Source organism: Doryrhamphus excisus, chromosome 9 (genome assembly GCF_030265055.1).
Source record: "Doryrhamphus excisus isolate RoL2022-K1 chromosome 9, RoL_Dexc_1.0, whole genome shotgun sequence".
Taxonomy (NCBI): domain Eukaryota; kingdom Metazoa; phylum Chordata; class Actinopteri; order Syngnathiformes; family Syngnathidae; genus Doryrhamphus; species Doryrhamphus excisus.
The window spans coordinates 12,122,123-12,141,201 of NC_080474.1; the positions used below are offsets into that span (position 1 = coordinate 12,122,123).

Genomic DNA, 19,079 nt, shown 5'->3' on the forward strand with positions numbered 1-19,079 from the left:
TTATATAGCACATTTTAATCCAGGACATTATTCTGAGAAAGTTCAAGAATGACAACCGGACACTAATTTATTATTAGGAACAACTGCTTTTACTAAAAAAGGCACAATATAATAAACGTGTAATACAATAACACAATAAATGATCAATTGTTATGTCAATTATCATAATTGTGCAGTTAACTATTATGGAACAGACTGAGAAAATAACGCAAACAATGTACCAATATGAAACAGTTTAAGAAACAGTCCAAGCATCAGATTTTGACAAGGTATAATGAAGAAGAAGGTTGAAAGCCATACTGTCTGATATCATCCATGCTGAATTTCAATCGTCTCTCATTATTTCAAGTTCAGTCCGGGGCTTCAAAGATCTGTGAGATCACTGAAATCATCCACAACCACATCAGTGCACCATGACATTCATACTGCTCACATGTGCCAATATGACACACTCACACGGCCACATCCGCTGCTATCTACATGATGTATCCGAGAGCCTTTAGGCTCCCACAGTGGTGTACACTTACCATCAAGTGTACTCAAACTGTTGAGCAGGTTTGTGAATAAAAATAAAAAAATAATGTGACTACATTGTTTCCTGAAAGTGTAATACTCAGAGTTACGCAGTGGGCTTCAATGCCTCATCATGTGGACAGTGCCTGTACAATACAGGGAGTACAATGCAAGAAAGGAGGCAGACACATATTTGTTCATCGTTCCAAGTTGGTTAATTACGTTGAGCATGAAGAGTGTTTAATATGGAGGATTTCCATTTATATTGTGTGATGCTGTGACTAATTACAGTCGTTCCTCGTTTATCAGAGTTAATTGGTTCCAGACCTGGCGGCAATAAGTGTAATAGGATTCAATATTAATGCATTGACTATTTTATGTAGTTAGAACATAGAAAACCTGTTTATGACCTTATAAATACGACCTTTAACATTACAAGAGCCCTCTTGGCATGAAATTACACCCCATAGTCACATTTACACTTATATTACACTTACTATATTACCCAATATAGTAGACATAATAATAGAAAATAACCCCTGTAGACCAGTGTAGAATACTACTCGACTGCCGCTATTTGTGGTTAAGAAGTGACACGATGCATTTCAATGCAACTTCAACCAAGCAGAGAACATACATACACTTCCTGCAGTGAACATACACAGGAGCTGCTGTCAGACACGCTCTTCGCTGCTAACCTGCTGCTAGCACTCAGCTAACAGTCAACCCTACTCACTTGACATTAAACATGTCATTTCTGATGCCCAGCTTCTTAAAGGTGCAGACAGGTCCCAGAAAATCTATTACACTTCATATCACATCTGTTGAATGCCTGATGTTAGTATTTTCATTCAATTTTATGAATGAAAATGCTTAATTTAGGTCATTAATACAGTTTGCATTTTTAAACTAATAATAGACTGTTTTCAACACTGAAACTGCAATCATTTATGCATTCATTAATTAGTGAAAAACCCAAGTTCTGACATTTTTTAAAAATTTAAATATATATGTATTAAGTTATACACTGCCAAAAAAGCTTACTTAAAACATAAATGCAAAAATAGTAAACACAACAATAGAAGGGACAAATGTGATTTTGCAGTGCATAAATCCTTCAAGTACAACATAGTATATGTATATTTTTCCCTTTCCCCTCTCCATTGCACCCCATGGAGAATGCCGCCCTGGGCAGTAGCCCATATGGCCCATAGCTAGAATCGCCACTGATAAAGAGACAAACGAGAAACGATTTCCCAGGCCAATGAGAAGAATGGGGAGACAATAATGCAAAAGCAAAAACCATGACAGTTTGAAAACTTAAAATATGTTTTCACTGTGCTCGTTGTGTGCAGGGGGTAGTCAGTTGTTCTGCCATTGTGGATTAAAGTTAAAAGTATAATACATCATATAATATATAGAACTTAGGCTGCTGCACGGCGGCCATCTCTGTGTGGAGTTTGCATGTTCTCCCCGTGCATGCGTGGGTTTTCTCTGGGTACTCCGGTTTCCTCCCACATTCCAAAAAGGTTAATTGGCATTTTGAAATTGTCCATAGGTATGAATGTGAGTGTGAATGGTTTTGTCTATATGTGCCCTGTGATTGGCTGGTGGGGTGTACATGTACACCTAACATGTACATGTTAGGTTAATTGGCGACTCCAAATTGTCCATAGGTATGAATGTGAGTGTGAATGGTTGTTTGTCTATATGTGCCCTGTGATTGGCTAGCCACCAGTCCAGGGTGTACCCCATCTCTTGCCCAAGACAGCTGGGATAGGCTCCAGCACCCTCACAACCCTTGTGAGGATAAGCGGTAGAAAATGAATGAATGAACTTAGGCTGCGGGGTGGACGAGTGGTTGGTGCGCACGCCACACATAGCACTGGATTCATACATACGTATACATGTCTACTTGTATGACAGCTGGAAAGCTACTTAAATCATGGTTTGTACATGTAATAAAGGTTTTATAAGGATAAGATTATTTCTATTTCTAGAATTAGTTGAGATTTTTGGTAGTTACACACAGATTAAACACACACACAAACAAATGGCCTGACAGTTCATGCCCGATGCACAGCTGTATCACTTTAACAGGCCTGTCTTTCCTCTGTCCAATGAAGACACTCATCACCGTCTCACACTGTAGGAGGGTTGGAGGTTACGATTTCACTTAAAGAATGATGTCAGCATTGAATCTGAAGTGCACACACAAACACACACATAGCGGTGTAATGAGAAAAAGGTGCAGGCAGCATATTGTCTTTCAATGCTGCCAGACTATAGTCCAGCCTTCCGACTGCTCCCTCCCCCCACTGCAGTTCCACATCTGCTTCTCCAACTTGGGATCTTGGAGAAGGGTCAATATACACGTGTGTATGGTGAAAAAAATATCCTTACCACATACAAGAGAAGACAGAAGGAACAGACACGCATCAGGAAGGCTCTTTCTAAGTACCTTAACTGAGTCTCCGAAAAGGGCCACTACACCCAAGCCTAAGGACTGAAACACGAAGAAAAATGTGGTGGTCTTTTATGTGACTGGTTTGTAGTGATAAGTGCAATGACCCCTATATTGGCGAGACCAAGCAAAGCTTATGGCACAATATAGGACAGCAGTTTCTCTGGGCCCAGGCAGGAGAATTCCTTTGTGCCATCACCCCCAAAGATTGTCTCATTCTGCATGAGGAGTAGCCACGAAAGAACTGTTTTGCCACCAGACAGACGAACGACCTATTGTTATGCGGGATGGACCACTCCCAGGGGACACTAGAGACATAGACAGGGCAACTCCACACTTAAAATGTAAAACTAAACTTTTGGTTTAAGGTCTTCAACAACAGTCTGACACATACGTAACCCCCTTGAGCAGTGTCTGTGTCCCGCGACCCTCTTGAGGAAAAAATGAAAATGTAAAAAATGAATGAATGAATATTGCAATGGGTTGCATTGCACAAGTGATGTGAGGTTTTCTGCAACAGTGACGTCTTAGGGGTCCCATTAAGTAATGCTGCCACCTTCTGGATTAATCATGTAACACAGTTTGTAAATGAGGATGATTATGTGCTTGCAATTGACAATACAGTGTAACCAACTCCTAGCCCATTTTGTAACATCCCTAATTTGTCTACAAGTGTGAATGTTTGTTTTCTATACAATATGTGCCATGTGACTTCACTGGTGACCATTTCATGGTGCACCCTGTTTTAAGTCAGCTGGAATAGGTTCCAGTATCAGTACAGTGCTTCGGCCATACTCTCACCGTATAGTAGCATGTAGGCATCACAATCATCAGATTGAGGATTCAAATCTGTATTCGTATCTCTGTGTGGTGTTCTCCCTCTGTCTGTGGGTTTTGTCCAAAAAAAATGGAGACTAAATTGTCCATGGATGTGCCCTGTGATTGACTAAAGTTGGCTAGGATAGGTTCCAGTTCACCTGTGACCCAAGTAGGGACAAGCGGTATAAAAACAATGAATAAATGTATTGATCATATTTTATTGAGCAGGCAGCACTTCCACACCCAGCCCGCCAGTTGCTTCCAAAGTATTTAATTTAAACTTTTAACATGCTGTACAAGCTGGCAACATGACTTGCAAATAGTCAGAGTCAGTCAAGCCGAGACAAACTTTTGATATTGTAAGTAGCTTTTCACACGCAGCGATCCAGACAACCTCACCGGTGCCTAACAAACACAAGTCAACAACTATGTGACACACAACTTAACCTACACACTGTACTGTCTGGGAAGTAATAGGACGTTCACATACTCATCAATGTTGTATTGTTTATAGTTCATATTGTATGTCACATATCCTTTCATTCACATTCACGTACATTCAGGGTCTCTTTTTCAGTAAAAAAATAATGATTTAAATGTTGATATTTGATTCAGGCTGCACGGTGATTGAGTGGTTAGCGCGCAGGCCACACAGCTAGGAGACCAGGGTTCAATTCCACCCTCGGCCATCTCTGTGTGGAGTTTGCATGTTCTCCCCGTGCATGTGTGGGTTTTCTCCGGGTACTCCGGTTTCCTCCCACATTCCAAAAACATGCTACGTTAATTGGTGACTCCAAATTGTCCATAGGTATGAATGTGAGTGTGAATGGTTGTTTGTCTATATGTGCCCTATGATTGGCTGGCAACCAGTCCAGGGTGTTCCTCCACCTCTAGCCCGAAGACAGCAGGGAGGATAAGCGGTAGAAAATGAATGAATATTTGATTCAGAAAAACGAGTCACAAGCACATATAGCATATTGTATTGTATATGGAAAATAAGACAAATAATTCCAGGTGGACTGGTGGAATTGTAATGCGTGTATCAACTAGACGAGCCCTCCCCATCCAACTTTTTAAACTCAATGAATGGGTTTTGTTGGGCTGTGCAGGTACACCTAATTTTATGGCTCATTTTTCTCATCTTTGGACAACTTCAGTGGCGGGTTTATGGGGGCATACGACAAAGCTTACTGCCTGATGTTACACCATACAGGGCAACGCATGCTGCCGTGAGTGCTGCCATGCTGCACATCACCAATGCAAGTCAATTAGTTGTCTTGTTGCAGCTGCTCACTTGATGCTGAAACAATATGACACCAACACGTTCTGAGCGGTTGCCACCTACTGCTTGGGTTGAATGTTTATTTGTTTTAGACAGTTGTCCCTCAAATTTTGTGGCTTCACTCTCCTCCTCCAGCTCCACCGGAAAGACACAGAGGCGTTCTCAGGCCAGCTGTGAGACATAGTCCCTCCAGCGTGTCTTAGGGGAAGCATCCGGGAGGCATCCAGAAAAGATGCCTGAACCAACGCAACTGGCTCCGTCAACATTTCATACTTGAATTCCTTCACCTGGGGCAGGACCTCATTCCTAACCCGGAGGGAGCACTCCACCCTTTTCCGACTGAGAACCATGGCCTCTGATTTGGAGGTTCTCTGTCTCAACACAGAAGCTTCACACTCAGATGCAAACCATCCCAGTAAACGCAGAAGGTCACAGCCCAAGGAGGCCATCGGGATCACATCGTCCGCAAATAGAGATGAGATCCTATGGCCTCTGAACTGGACTCCCTTGACACCTTGATTGCGCCGAGAAAATCTGTTCAGTAAAATTATGAACACAATTGGTGACAAAGGGCAGCCTTGGCAGAGGCCAACGTTCACCGGAAACAGGTTTGACTTACTGCTAGCAATGCAAACCAAGCTCCTTCTCCGTTTGTACAAGGACCAAATGGCATGTAGCGCACCACCAATGGCGTACTCATCGAGGATCCCCAAAAGGACGCCAGCAGGGACACAGTGGAATGCCTTTTCTGCCATTTTCTGCCATTCCAAAGGTACTGGTCCTGATTTCCACGCAATGTTGAAGAGACATGATATCCAGAGCGTGGAGGTAGTCCACTCTCTCACAGTTTCCAAAATATAGTAATTAATAAGTTGTGCTGTTTTGTGGTTGAATATGGCCTATTAGTTAAAAAAGTACATGTTTACCCAGATGTCTGAAACACATTTATTCCAACACACATAAGCACAAGTTTTATTTATGTCTTAAATAACTTATTTTCTCTGATTATCTACTATATCATCTGCTATATTGAGCAATGAGACTATAAAGATGACTATATAGGTGTTATTTAATGTCTGGAGGGCGTACGTACGAACACCGTATTTCTAAGATCAAAGGTAAAAAAAATATTAAATTTATAAAAAATAATCCTACTTTGTGGTTGAATCTGATCCAATTAACAGCAATAAACAAGGTGTTGCTTTATTTCTCTATTCTGAGATGTCATGAAAAGCTTCTAAAACACATGTTAAAAACCGTGCACATCACATACAGGTGGAAACAATGCTTGTGATCTTTGTGTTAATTTCACTGTTTCAGTTATTTTGAATATGTATATATATATATATATATATATATATATATATATATATATATATATATATATATATATATATATATATATATATATATATATATATATATATATATATATATATTTTTCAAGTTTAAAAGTATTAGCTGGCCCCGGCAGTGGCTCCTCTCACAGCAGGCGACTTCTAGTTGTACACTATGGCTTTCCCCAAGGCATATATGCAAGGCAGCATAACATTCATTTATTCATTCATTTTCTATCGCTTACCTGAGGATCGCGGGCATTCTGGAGCCTATCCCAGCTGTCTTCGGACGAGAGGCGGGATACACCCTGGACTGGTCACCAGCAAATCACAGGCCACATATAGACAAACAACCATTCACACTCACATTCATACCTATGGACAATTTGGAGTCACCAATTAACCTAGCATGATTTTGGAATGTGGGAGGAAACCGGAGTACCCGGAGAAAACCCACGCATGCACGGGGAGAACATGCAAACTACACACAGAGATGGCCGAGGGTGGAATTGAACTTGGGTCTCCTAGCTGTGTTTCCTGCGCGCTAAGCACTCGTTCGCCTTGCAGCGGGGGACATAACATATCAGACATTAAGGCCCCTTGCCCGGCGCTGGTGGGCGGCTTCTCCTGCTGTACACTCTGGTTCTCATGGCCGTGATAGCCAATAGCTGTAGGAAGCCAGTTTCAGCATGCCAACCACAGTGATGAGCAGCTGCTGCAGCAAGAGACAACCGGAAGTGCGCTGCTGTGTAACCATCAAACAAATCTAAATATTAGTCAATGATGACACAATTGCACACAAAATGCAGTTTTTAAATGAAACTTTTTATTATTAAAAAAAAAGATCCAATCCTTCGTGGCCCTGTGTGAAAAAGTGATATCACCCCTGTTAAAACGTAACTTAACTGAGATTAATTGGGATCTGATTTATCTGAAAAAGATAAATTGCTCCATTTAGACATTGGACAAACATTGTGCTAACAAGTGTGATGGGAGATTGCCTCATTTGTTGTCTTCACACCTCTGATTGCAGATTGATGTCATCATTGTACACTAATGCAGGCAGGTGTGAACAAGAGTCCACAGAGAGAGTCAGCACGCACCATTGCACTGACTGACATGCTCTGGAAAACACCTCGCAGAACAACCTCGAGGGGACACAGCACAGTTAACTCACACACACATAAACCACATCCAGTACATATTATACAAAGGAATGGATTAACTGATGAACTTTAATGTATTGTGTGTCTGAATGGATGGAAATATTGTTACATCTGCAAAAAGTCTCCAATATTTAAGTATACCCTTAGAGCTGTTCTCCACATATCATTGTCATCTCACTCTGTCAACACTTTAGAGGTATAATTGTCTTGTACTTCAACATTTTATTCTTTTGCACCCTTGACTCTTGACCTTTACAGTCTGGTAACATACCTGTCCCTTTTAAAGCTACTAACAGTTAGCTTGGATTTCATGCATTGTCAATATGGAGTACATCATAGCTGTAGGGAGGTGTCCAGGAGGCATCCAGACTAGATGCCCGAGCCACCTCAACTGACTCCTCTCGATGTGAAGGAGAAGCGGCTCCACTCTGAGACTCTCCCGGATGACCGAGCTCTTCACCCTATTTCTTAGGCTGAGTCCAGCTACCCTACGGATGAAACTAATTTCAGCTGCTTGTATTCGCAATCTCATTCTTTCGGTCACAACCCAGCGCTCATGACCATAGGTGAGTGTGGGAATAAAGATCGAACAGTAAATTGAGAACGTTGCCGAATTGAAATCCTCCACCTCGGGCAAGACCTAATTCCCAACCTGGAGGGAGCACGCCACCCTTTTCTGACTGAGAACTATGGCCTCTGATTTGGAGGTGCTGAGTCTCATCCCAGAAGCTTCACCCTCTGATGCAAACCGTGTCAGTAAACGCTGAAGGTCACAGCCCGAAGAAGCCATCAGGACCACACCGTCCGCAAAGAGCAGAGAACAGAATGAGTGCCCAATTTGTGTGAATGGCACATAGTAACGCACCATCAATCCTATACTCCTGGAAAAAAGGTGCCTCGAGGGACACGGTTAAATGCCTTTTTCATGTCCGAAAAGCACATAAAGACAGGATTGGCAAACTCCCATGCACCCTCCAGCACCCTTGCAAGGTTATAGAGCTGGTCCAGCGTTTCGCGACCGCATTGAACCTCTTGTGGCAGAGGTTTAACCAATGGACGTTGGTACCAAGCACCATGGAACAGACTTTCCCAGGGAGGGTGAGGAGTGTGATCACCCTTCTAAAAGAGGGGGACCACCACCTCGGTCTGCCAATCCAAAGGTACTGTTCCTGACTTCCGTGCAATGTTGAAGAGATGTGTCAACCAAGACAGTCCCTCAACATGCAAAGCCTTGAGGAATTCCGGCCAATACTCATCAATCCACTGGAACCAGCCCCGGAGTAGGGGCTCACAGGCGAGCTTCTGGTGGTGAGGCCTTCACCTGTGGCCACACGAGTCACACGGGATCTCCCCCTTGTAGATCCAGTGCATTGTGTTTTGGGTGGTCGAGGACGGGTGGCCTGGTCTTCGGTAGCCAAATTTGGTTCTTCGGACATGGAATGTCACTTCTTTGGTGGGGAAAGAGCCTGAACGTGTGCGAGAGGTTGACACACAGTTTGGGTTCTGGAATCAAACTCCTCCGGAGGGGCTGGACCTTGTTCTACTCTGGAGTTGCTCCAGGGGAGAGGCAGCAAGCTAGTGTGGGCTTATTACTAGCCCCCTGGCTTGGTGCCATCCACGGTGAACGGGAGGGTTATTTGCCTATGCCTTCGAGTTGGGGAAAGGGTCATGTCATTTGTACGTACGCGCCAACGTACGTGGCCTTCTTGGAGTCCATCACAGCTCATCACAGCTGGTGACTTCGTCATTCTACCAGGAGACTTCAACGCCCATGACAGTGTGACCTGGAGGGGCATGACTGGGAGGAACGACCTCCCCGATCTGAACCTGTGCGTTGATGTTTAGATATTTAGAACTACAAATAAATTGAACTACATGTTTAATTGATCACACACTGCTCTCCCATCACACGATCTGACACACTGACAGATAAGTGACAGAGTCCGAATGAGGCTTGAGTGCTATGAGTGGTAATTTAATGACGCTTGAGAAATATGTACGTTTTATATCCCGTTCTGTAAAACAAGGCGAGATCCACTCCGGTTGCATCGCGCCTTGCCGATGTGTGATTCATGGATGCTAAGTGCTACACTAAAGTGCACCGGAGGTTGGCAGTACACTCATAGCTTATGGATTGCTTTGGCACTGGGCTGACCTCATAGCAACACCTGCTGCTGCTCAGTGAGAACAGAAACTGTGGAAGAATAAGTGCTTTCCCTTATAATACCCCAAATACCAGAAAACTGTACGCCAGAAGATATTGTCACTAGTCACTTTTGAGAAAATATGTCACCAAGAGGGTTTGTAATCACGCCAGTTTTAGCAGCAAAGTCGCCAATGGGCATCACTGCTATGAGGAAGTTTTAGTCTTGCCAGAGAGCTGGGATGCAAACATAAGGAAAAAAAGAAAAGAGATGAGGAAGTGAGACACTGACAAAAAAGGGAGGGATGAAGTCATTAGTGCAGATAAATAGAGGACATTCAAGAAGAAAGCTGTCAGAGCTCCAGCTTCTCATCTCTCCTTCCTGATGATGGAGACGGAGGACCAATCAGAGCTCTGCTTTCCACAACTCAGCAACACCTCCTGCAGGAAGCCCACGTCTCATTGGTCTGAAGGTGTTCTTTTGACTGTTCTGCTGTACATCATCTGCATCTTCACCGTGGTTCTCAACCTGCTGGTCATCATCTCAGTCTCCCATTTCAGGCACATATTCATTATTTTTAATGCTCCGCGGATATACTATGTTATTATGTAATATTTGTACAGTATGTTTATGTCTTTTGTATTGACCTTTAGGTTTAACTGTCTTATCGAGATCTTGTCGAGCTTGTCTTTACCTATTCTTTATCTCTAGGAGGCTTCACACTCCCACCAACCTCCTCCTCCTCTCTCTTGCTGTCTCTGACTTTCTGGTGGGCTTCTTTTTGTGGCCTGGTGAGATCTACTTGAGAACATCCTGCTGGACTCTTGGTGATGGTCTTTGTTCTCTGTATAATTTCTCATCCTTCATAGTGACCTCTGTGTCAGTAGGAAACATGGTGCTGATATCAGCTGACCGTTATGTTGCTATTTGTGATCCTCTGCATTATAAAACCAAAGTCACTGTGAAAAAAGTTCAACTTTGTGTTTGTCTCTGTTGGTTCTTTGCTATCCTTTACAGCAGTGCAATTTTAAAAGATGATTTGACTCATCCTGGAAAGTATAAATCATGTCATGGAGAGTGTGTCATTATTATTGACTATTATGCAGGAGTTGTTGACCTTGTTTTGAGCTTCATCCTTCCTCTCAGCATCATCATCACGCTGTACTTGAGAGTGTTTGTGGTTGCTGTGTCTCAGGCCCGAGCCATGCGTTCTCATGTTGCGTCAATCAAACTACAACATTCAGTCGCTGGAAGAGCAAAGAAATCAGAGTTGAAGGCAGCCAAGACTCTTGGTGTTCTTGTTCTTGTCTTCCTTATGTGTTTCTGTCCATATTACATTGTCACTCTTACAGGTGATAGCGTGTTAAGTGCCTTATTGGCAACATATGTGCTTAATGTGTACTATCTTAACTCTTGTTTGAACCCGTTGATATATGCCCTGTTTTATCCCTGGTTTAGAAGAGCTGTTAGATACATACTCACTCTGCACATACTGCAGCCTGGCTCCTCTGGGAACAACATACTGTAGGTGACTTAAATGTCTTTCTATTTGCCTTTCTTGTTTTAACTTGATCTAAAATTGTGATCATCTGAGCATAAAAGCCAGTTGTGCTATTGTGCTGGACTATTATTTAATGTATTAACATTTATATGAACATTCAGCTCATCAACGTTGTTTATATTTTTTCCTTTTGTCAGTAATAGATCTGACTGGACGTGTGTTTCATTTGTATGTCAATAAAGTCTGGAAGCGTTCAGATGGAGGATTTGTAACTCTGGTTTGTCATTTATCACTACACTATGGTGTTAGACTCAGAATAGACATTATCATCATTATTGCAGAACAATGAAAAAACAGCATATAAAGCAACCAAACAGCAAATAGTCACATAATGTTGCACAGCGATGAATAGTGCAGTGTGATGTTTGGTGATTCATATAGTCCACACATGAATAAATCAAATAATTAATCATAGTATTGTTTTCAGACGTAATTGTACAGGCTGTGCCATGTAACCATTAAATTGGTTTATGGCAGAGGCGTCAAACTCAATGTCACAGGGGGCTTTAAGGTGTGTGCTGATCTGAACATCACCCCCGACCCACGTGGACATTTTTTTTTTTACATCTGAGTGAGAGATACGTGTATTTTTTGTATCCATTCTTTCCTGCTTGAAATTTATATTTTTTGAAAGTCAGCGGATATACTGTACGACTATTGTGGTTTTGGTGTGGTTGTTTATTTTGATGAAACGACTGTTGATCAACCACCTGACCACATTCTCTCAATGTCCAGGCAAAAGCTTGAGTACTTTATGTCAACACAAAAATATCACAATTCGTGAGAAGTGCAACGCAGAATAATTTTCAGCTGTGGAATGGGCAGATTCAGCACTTTCCAGCATGCTTTGCTGTCACTAAAATGATCACATTTGACTGCACTGTACTGTACTGCCTCTTTAAAGGGGAAGTTTACTTTTTGGGGGAATTATGCCCATCATTCACAATCCTTATGTGAAACATGAACACATTTTTTATTTTTATTTTCTTTGCATACTAAAAAATGAATAGTTCATATGAGCTAGGTTACTAGGTTAAGTTAAATGGAAAGATCTGCTAGCATTATTAAAATCAAAAGTGTGGACTTTATAGGGTGGATGAGACAAAGCTATTGCAGTATTGAAGAAGGATGGCATGACAAATATGCACAGCCACCTTATTCGTCACAACGCTCTAGCAGAAAACCAATAAGAGAAATGCCAATGTTTCTATTCAAATGCTAAATGCTGTGTTGTTCAATGAAGAGACGTGCGTTTATATACATTAGTGTTTAGTGTACACATCGTTGTGATGTTCAATCTAATCACTCTTTTTCCAGTGAAAAATCCCTATTACCGTACTACTCTAAATATTTATTGTTATGCTTTACTTTATAGATCTGTTCAACTTGAGAGACACGAGATGTTGCTTTTTCTGAATGAGAAAATAGCTTTACTGCTTCTCAGACGGCGACCAGTCCAGAGTGTACCCCGTCTCTCGCTCGAAGACAGCTGGGATAGGCTCCAGCATGGCCATGACCCTTGTTAGGAAAAGCGGTACAGAAAATGGATGGATGTTTGTCAGAGATCTAAACCGAAATCCTGTTGTCATTTATGTTGCGCTAAAACAATCTGATTCTTTTCGCAACGTTGCTACTTGTATTGTGGTTAAAGTACACTGCAAAAATTCCATACATTTTCTATACCGCTTGTCCTCATTAGGGTTATGGGTAAGCTGGAGTCTATCCCAGTTAAATGTAGAAAAATACAAACTATTCATTTTTTTGTTTGTTTGTTTCACCATATATTTTTGTCATACCATATATATTATACAGTATACCATATCATATATGTACCTCATTATTGTGAGGCATGTATCCCGAATGGTCAAGTACCCTTACCAGCCCTACTGCCAATACTTTATCAGCCCAGCCTTACTGAGACGTTATTTGTTGTGCTTTGAAATCACATACATTACTTCCTCATAAAATTATTAATATTTGTCTAAAAATGTACAAACATTCTCAGAAAAAAATGGAAATGTGTGCCTTGACACCCAGCCACAATTTTTTAGGTTCTACCATGATGCATCATCCCAATGCACTGACGCTGTTGACAGCGGACTAGCTCATCTTCGTCTTGTTATGCCACTGCTATGTCCTCCAAATATGAAGTTTTTATGGGCCTACAGCTCTCCAACTAAGGTTTCTACCACAGTTTCGGTGAAGGTTCACTTCTTCGTCTTCGCCTTCTCAGCAGCCATGATTCAGAAGAACCGACCGAAATGCAATCGCGGGTCATTAAATAGGGCCACAGCATTCATGATGTACTTAGCATTGACCATTCATGGTCAAATGTGGGTTGTTGTCGGGATGGCGGGATGAGAGGTGAATCTAGTTGCGCAAACTTGTAGGTGGAGTGTGATTTATTAAGGGAAAATTTCATGCAGGTCTGTGTATGCACAGTTTTATAAATCTGAATATTTGTTGGTGTACGCCATTTTCAGCTTTTGGGTGTATGCACACTTTTAGTATGATTTCTATGCAATGTTTTATTAATGAGGCCCCAGGGCCATAACTACAGTAGTTAGCACAACGTCACGCTTCATCTTTTTTCAACTTTCAACCAATAAGGTTTGCTTGGGGGAGGTACAAGAGGTTGGATGAAGGCTCCTGAAGATAAATCAGATGTATAAGAGAGAGGTTTAGATGGAAAGCTGTCGGAGCACCAGCTTCATATCCAGATAATGGAGACGGAGGACCAATCAGAGTTCTGCTTTCCACAACTCATTAACATCTCCTGCAGGAAGCCCACATCTCATTGGTCTGAAGATGTTTTTTTGACTGTTCTGCTGTCCGTCATCTGCATCTTCACTGTGGTTCTCAACCTGCTGGTCATCATCTCAATCTCCCATTTCAGGCATATATTGTTTTTCAGGGCTCACTGTGACATTTTCCTGATATTCATATGCTGCATGATGTTTATATTTCATACATGTCAATGTGTTAACAGTTTTTTTTACACGTGTTCTACACCTCTTGAGTCCACTGAGAGCATACATTGTCTTCTTTATTTCTTTTTTGTCTCCAGGCAGCTCCACACTCCCACCAACCACCTCCTCCTCTGTCTCGCTGTCTCTGACTTTCTGGTGGGCCTCCTGGTGATACCGGTTGAGATCTACATGAGAATATCCTGCTGGACTCTTGGTGATGTTATTTGTTGTCTGTGGGTCTGCGTGACTATCACACTGACGTCTGTCTCCGTAGGAAACATGGTGCTGATATCAGCTGACCGTTATGTTGCTATTTGTGATCCCCTGCATTATAAAACCAAAGTTACTGTGAAAAGAGTTCAACTTTGGGTTTGTCTTTGTTGGGTTTTTTCTCTCCTCCTCTGTAGCATCATTTTGAAGGATCAACTGGCTAATCCTGAAAAGTATAGTTTCTGCTACGGAGAGTGTGTCATTAAGCTTAACTTTGAAGGAGGGATTGTTGACCTTGTTATGGTTTTCATCCTTCCTCTTACCATCATCATTACTCTCTACATGAGAGTGTTTGTGGTTGCTGTGTCTCAGGCCAGAGCCATGCGCTCTCATGTTACGTCAATCAAACTACAACATTCAGTCGCTGGAAGAGCAAAGAAATCAGAGCTAAAAGCAGCCAGGAATCTCGGTATCCTTGTCCTTGTTTTCTTCATGTGTCTCTGTCCATTTTATATTGTTTCTCTTGCACATGACAACAAGATAATGTCTTCATTTTCAAAATATGTGCCTTATTTATATGAGTTAAACTCCTGTTTAAACCCGTTAATATATGCCATGTTTTATCCCTGGTTTAGAAGAGCTGTCCGACACATTGTCACTCTCAACATACTGCAGCCTGGCTCCTGTGGGGAGAGCATACTGTAGAATAAAAGGAATGCTTTTTTCTGTTATCTTCAATGGATGTTTTACTAAAATATATAAATGAAGTATGAAAACATCTCGACTGGACTCATATAACCTTTTATAATGTCACCAGTAACTGGACTCGGAAAGATCATCATGCGCTTGGAGCATTCTGTCACGTTGAGATGTGGTGATGATCCCAAGAGGCAAAGATGGATGTCAAGATGTCTTTTGCCCCGGACTTTTGTTTTGCTTTTTGACCGTATTACATGCATTCATCTCATCATTGTAAGGCTGTTTTCTATGTTCCCTGGTCATTCTCCTGCTCGGCCACATTCCTATTTTTACCTCCCGTGGTGAGTTTATACTAGCCCGAGTTGTGCCTCTTAGACTACTTTCTTACTTTTTCACTGTGTGTGAGCTGATCTTTTGTTAATAAAAGACTTTAGTGAATCTTCCTGCCACCATGTCTCTGAATTGTGGGGTAATGGGTAAAACATTCAATTATTTCTACATTGCTTATCCTGTAGCCTATCTCAGCTGCCTTCGGGCGAGAGGCAGGGTACACCCTGTACTGGTTGCCAGCCAATCACAGGGCACATATAGACAAACAACCATTCACACTCACATTCATACCTATGGACAATTTGCAGTCACCAATTAACCTAGCATGTTTTTGGAATGTGGGAGGAAACCGGAGTACCCGGAGAAAAGGCCAGCAGATAAGGCCTTGTTAGCCCTTGCTGCACACCACTGATGTATAACTAATTCATTGATTTTCTACCGCTTTTTCCTCATGAGGGTCGCGGGGGTGCTGGAGCCTATCCCAGCTGTCTTTGGGTGGGAGGCGGGGTACACCCTGGAATGGTCGCCCTGATGTATAATAAGGGTATATATTGTTTTGCACCATTCACTGTTATACTGCACCTATTCAGCTACTGTTGTTTTTTCCCAGCCAATGCAACAACATCTTGTTCTAATATGTATAGCCAATGCTAATCTGAACGAGAATGTTTATTTTGTTCTCAATATCTTATTAATTGGGATGTTAGAGGTGTGATTTAAAGTTTTGGTTTGTAGTACTTCAAGGTCACAAAACATGTCGACCACTGTTTTTGTGTTCATTTATTTACAATTTATTGTTTTCAAAAAACATTCATTCATTTTTTACCGCTTATCCTCACAAGGGTCACATGGGAAGAACATGCAAACTCCACACAGAGATGGCTGAGGGTGGAATTGAACTCAGATCGCCTAGCTGTGAGGCCTGCGTGCTAACCACTCTTCTACCGTGCAGCCCTTCTTCTTTTCAAATTTTCTAAAAAACAGTGTTTTTAAAATACGAGCATGAGGGAACAAACAAAATTCATTCATTCATTCATTTTCTACCGCTTTTTCCTCACGAGTGTTGCAGGGGTGCTGGAGCCTATCCCAGCTGTCTTCGGGTGAGAGGCGGGTAACACCCTGGACTGGTCGCCAGCCAATCACAGGGCACATATAGACAAACAACCATTCACACTCACACCTATGGACAATTTGGAGTCGCCAATTAACCTAGCATGTTTTTGGGATGTGGGAGGAAACCGGAGTACCCGGAGAAAACCCACGCATGCACGGGGAGAACATGCAAACTCCACACAGAGATGGCCGAGGGTGGAATTGAACCCTAGTCTCCTAGCTGTGAGGTCTGCGCGCTAACCACTAGACCGCCGTGCCGTTGTTCAGACTTATGTGTGACAAATCGACAAAGTGAGATTTCGATTTGTGGTCTAACTGTTCTGAAGGAGAAAAAAATTACAATTAAAAGAATTTAAAATCTATATGTACCCTGTGATTGGCTGGCGACCGGTCCAGGGTGTACCCCGCCTCTCGCCCCAAGACAGCTGGGATAGGCTCCAGCACCCCCGCGACCCTCGTGAGGAAAAAGCGGTAGAAAATGAACGAATGAACGAGAATTTGAAATAGGAGTTTGATTATTTTTTTCTGGATGGCGATTAACGTTCCATACTATGAATAGCAAAACTATTGCTAGGCTACGATGTTCATCATGACATCACATCCTCATCAATGTTGAAAAAGTTTGACCCAATAAGGTTTGCTTGGGGGAGGTACAAGGGGATGGATGAAGGCTCTTGAAGACATAAATGAGATGTGCAAGAGAGAAGTTTGGATGGAAAGCTGTCAGAGCTTCGGCTTCTCATCTTGTGTTCTACCACATCATGGAGACGGAGGACCAATCAGTGTTCTGCTTTCCACAACTCATCAACATCTCCTGCAGGAAGCCTACGTCTCATCAGCCTGAAGATGTTCTTTTGACTGTTCTGCTGTCCTTCATCTGCATCTTCACTGTGGTTCTCAACCTGCTGGTCATCATCTCAATCTCCCACTTCAGGCATATATTGTTTTTCAAGGTTCATAGCGACATTTTCCTGATGTAGCAAGTTGCACAATATTTATATTCTGGATTTGTGCAACATGTTTATCAATGTGTCCTCACCCTAATGTCTACATTGATTGTTTTTGGACACTTCTATAATCCACCGAGGACATATGTTGTCTTCTTTATTTCCTCTTTGTCTCCAGGCAGCTCCACACTCCCACCAACCTCCTCCTCCTCTCCCTCGCTGTGTCTGATTTTCTGGTGGGCCTCCTGGTGTGGCCTGGTGAGATCTACTTGAGAACATCCTGCTGGACTCTTGGTGACGTTCTGTGCTTGTCGTATAGCTACGTGTCCTTCATCGTGACATTTGTCTCAGTTATTAACATGGTGCTGATATCAGCTGACCGTTATGTTGCTATTTGTGATCCCCTGCATTATAACAACAAAGTTACTGTGAAAAGAGTTCAACTTTGGGTTTGTCTTTGTTGGGTTTTTTCTCTCCTCCTCTGTAGCATTATTTTGAAGGATCAACTGGCTCATCCAGAAAAGTGTAGTTCCTGCTATGGAGAGTGTGTCATTAATGTGGACTTTGAAGGAGGGATTGTTGACCTTATTGTGGTTTTCATCCTTCCTCTTACTATCATCATTACTCTCTACATGAGAGTGTTTGTGGTTGCTGTGTCTCAGGCCCGAGCCATGCGTTCTCATGTTACGTCAATCAAACTACAACATTCAGTCGCTGGAAGAGCAAAGAAATCAGAATTGAAGGCAGCCAGGACTCTTGGTGTTCTTGTTCTTGTTTTTCTCATGTGTTTCTGTCCATTTTACATTGTTTCTCTTGCAAGTTCAACCTTTACTTCATCTGCAAAGTACTTTCAATACTTGTTTGACTTCAACTCCTGTGTAAATCCTTTGCTCTATGCTCTGTTTTATCCCTGGTTTAGAAAAGCTGTTAGACATGTTGTCACTCTGCACATACTGCAGCCTGGCTCCAGTGGGGAAAATATACTGTAAACTAAAAAGTGGACAATGTGTTTTTTTTTCCTAAACTGACATGTTTCATACAGTTGACAGCAAACTGTGCAGAATGTTTTAACAATGATTACATCTACATGAACTTTAGGAGCATTGAGGTTGTGCATCTGTCCTCTTCTGTACATATTGTACACATGTTAATAAAAATTGACAATAAATAAATGTGGACTGAAGATATTTTACTGTGATCTGTCTTTTTTAACTCAACCCTTATACATAATGTAAGTTTTCTGCCATATCAGTCAAATTTGGTCCTTTAGTGGAAAAAAATATTGATATACTGTGCCATGGTAATTTTGAAGAAAATAAAACCAGCATTCATCATTGTTGAAATAGCCACCATTTTCACAGAGTGCAATATATTCATATTATTCCACAAAAAGAAACATAAAGCAAAATGGTAATACTGTGTGACACAAAATTACATAGATACATAGATTTGACTGCCAAAAAAACCCTGATCATATGACAGTAGGGAGTCACTCATCTCCTTAAACAGAAAAGACCATCGCATC

At 41.9% G+C, this 19,079-nt stretch overlaps 3 protein-coding genes across 3 annotated transcripts; all 3 read left to right on the forward strand.

Moving 5' to 3' along the window:
• Nucleotides 1-10,109: 10,109 nt before the first annotated feature.
• Nucleotides 10,110-11,253, forward strand: LOC131135963 (trace amine-associated receptor 13c-like). The gene is made up of 2 exons (XM_058082399.1): nt 10,110-10,285; nt 10,437-11,253. The coding sequence occupies exons 1-2, from the start codon at nt 10,110-10,112 to the stop codon at nt 11,251-11,253; spliced, it is 993 nt and encodes a 330-aa protein (XP_057938382.1).
• A 2,756-nt stretch (nt 11,254-14,009) lies between these two features.
• On the forward strand, nt 14,010-15,170 carry LOC131135992 (trace amine-associated receptor 13c-like). The gene is made up of 2 exons (XM_058082434.1): nt 14,010-14,182; nt 14,354-15,170. Exons 1-2 carry the CDS (start codon nt 14,010-14,012, stop codon nt 15,168-15,170), a joined length of 990 nt encoding a protein of 329 aa, XP_057938417.1.
• Nucleotides 15,171-17,368: 2,198 nt separating this feature from the next.
• LOC131135937 (trace amine-associated receptor 13c-like) lies at nt 17,369-18,543 on the forward strand. The gene is made up of 2 exons (XM_058082360.1): nt 17,369-17,541; nt 17,733-18,543. The coding sequence occupies exons 1-2, from the start codon at nt 17,369-17,371 to the stop codon at nt 18,541-18,543; spliced, it is 984 nt and encodes a 327-aa protein (XP_057938343.1).
• Nucleotides 18,544-19,079: the final 536 nt, after the last annotated feature.

Coding starts and splice junctions, on each gene's coding strand:
- LOC131135963 (XM_058082399.1), top strand. CDS start 10,110: ATGATGGAGACGGAGGACCAATCAGAGCTCTGCTTTCCACAACTCAGC. Junction 10,286..10,436: donor ATCTCAGTCTCCCATTTCAG/GCACATATTCAT, acceptor CTTTATCTCTAG/GAGGCTTCACACTCCCACCA.
- LOC131135992 (XM_058082434.1), top strand. CDS start 14,010: ATGGAGACGGAGGACCAATCAGAGTTCTGCTTTCCACAACTCATTAAC. Junction 14,183..14,353: donor ATCTCAATCTCCCATTTCAG/GCATATATTGTT, acceptor TTTTGTCTCCAG/GCAGCTCCACACTCCCACCA.
- LOC131135937 (XM_058082360.1), top strand. CDS start 17,369: ATGGAGACGGAGGACCAATCAGTGTTCTGCTTTCCACAACTCATCAAC. Junction 17,542..17,732: donor ATCTCAATCTCCCACTTCAG/GCATATATTGTT, acceptor CTTTGTCTCCAG/GCAGCTCCACACTCCCACCA.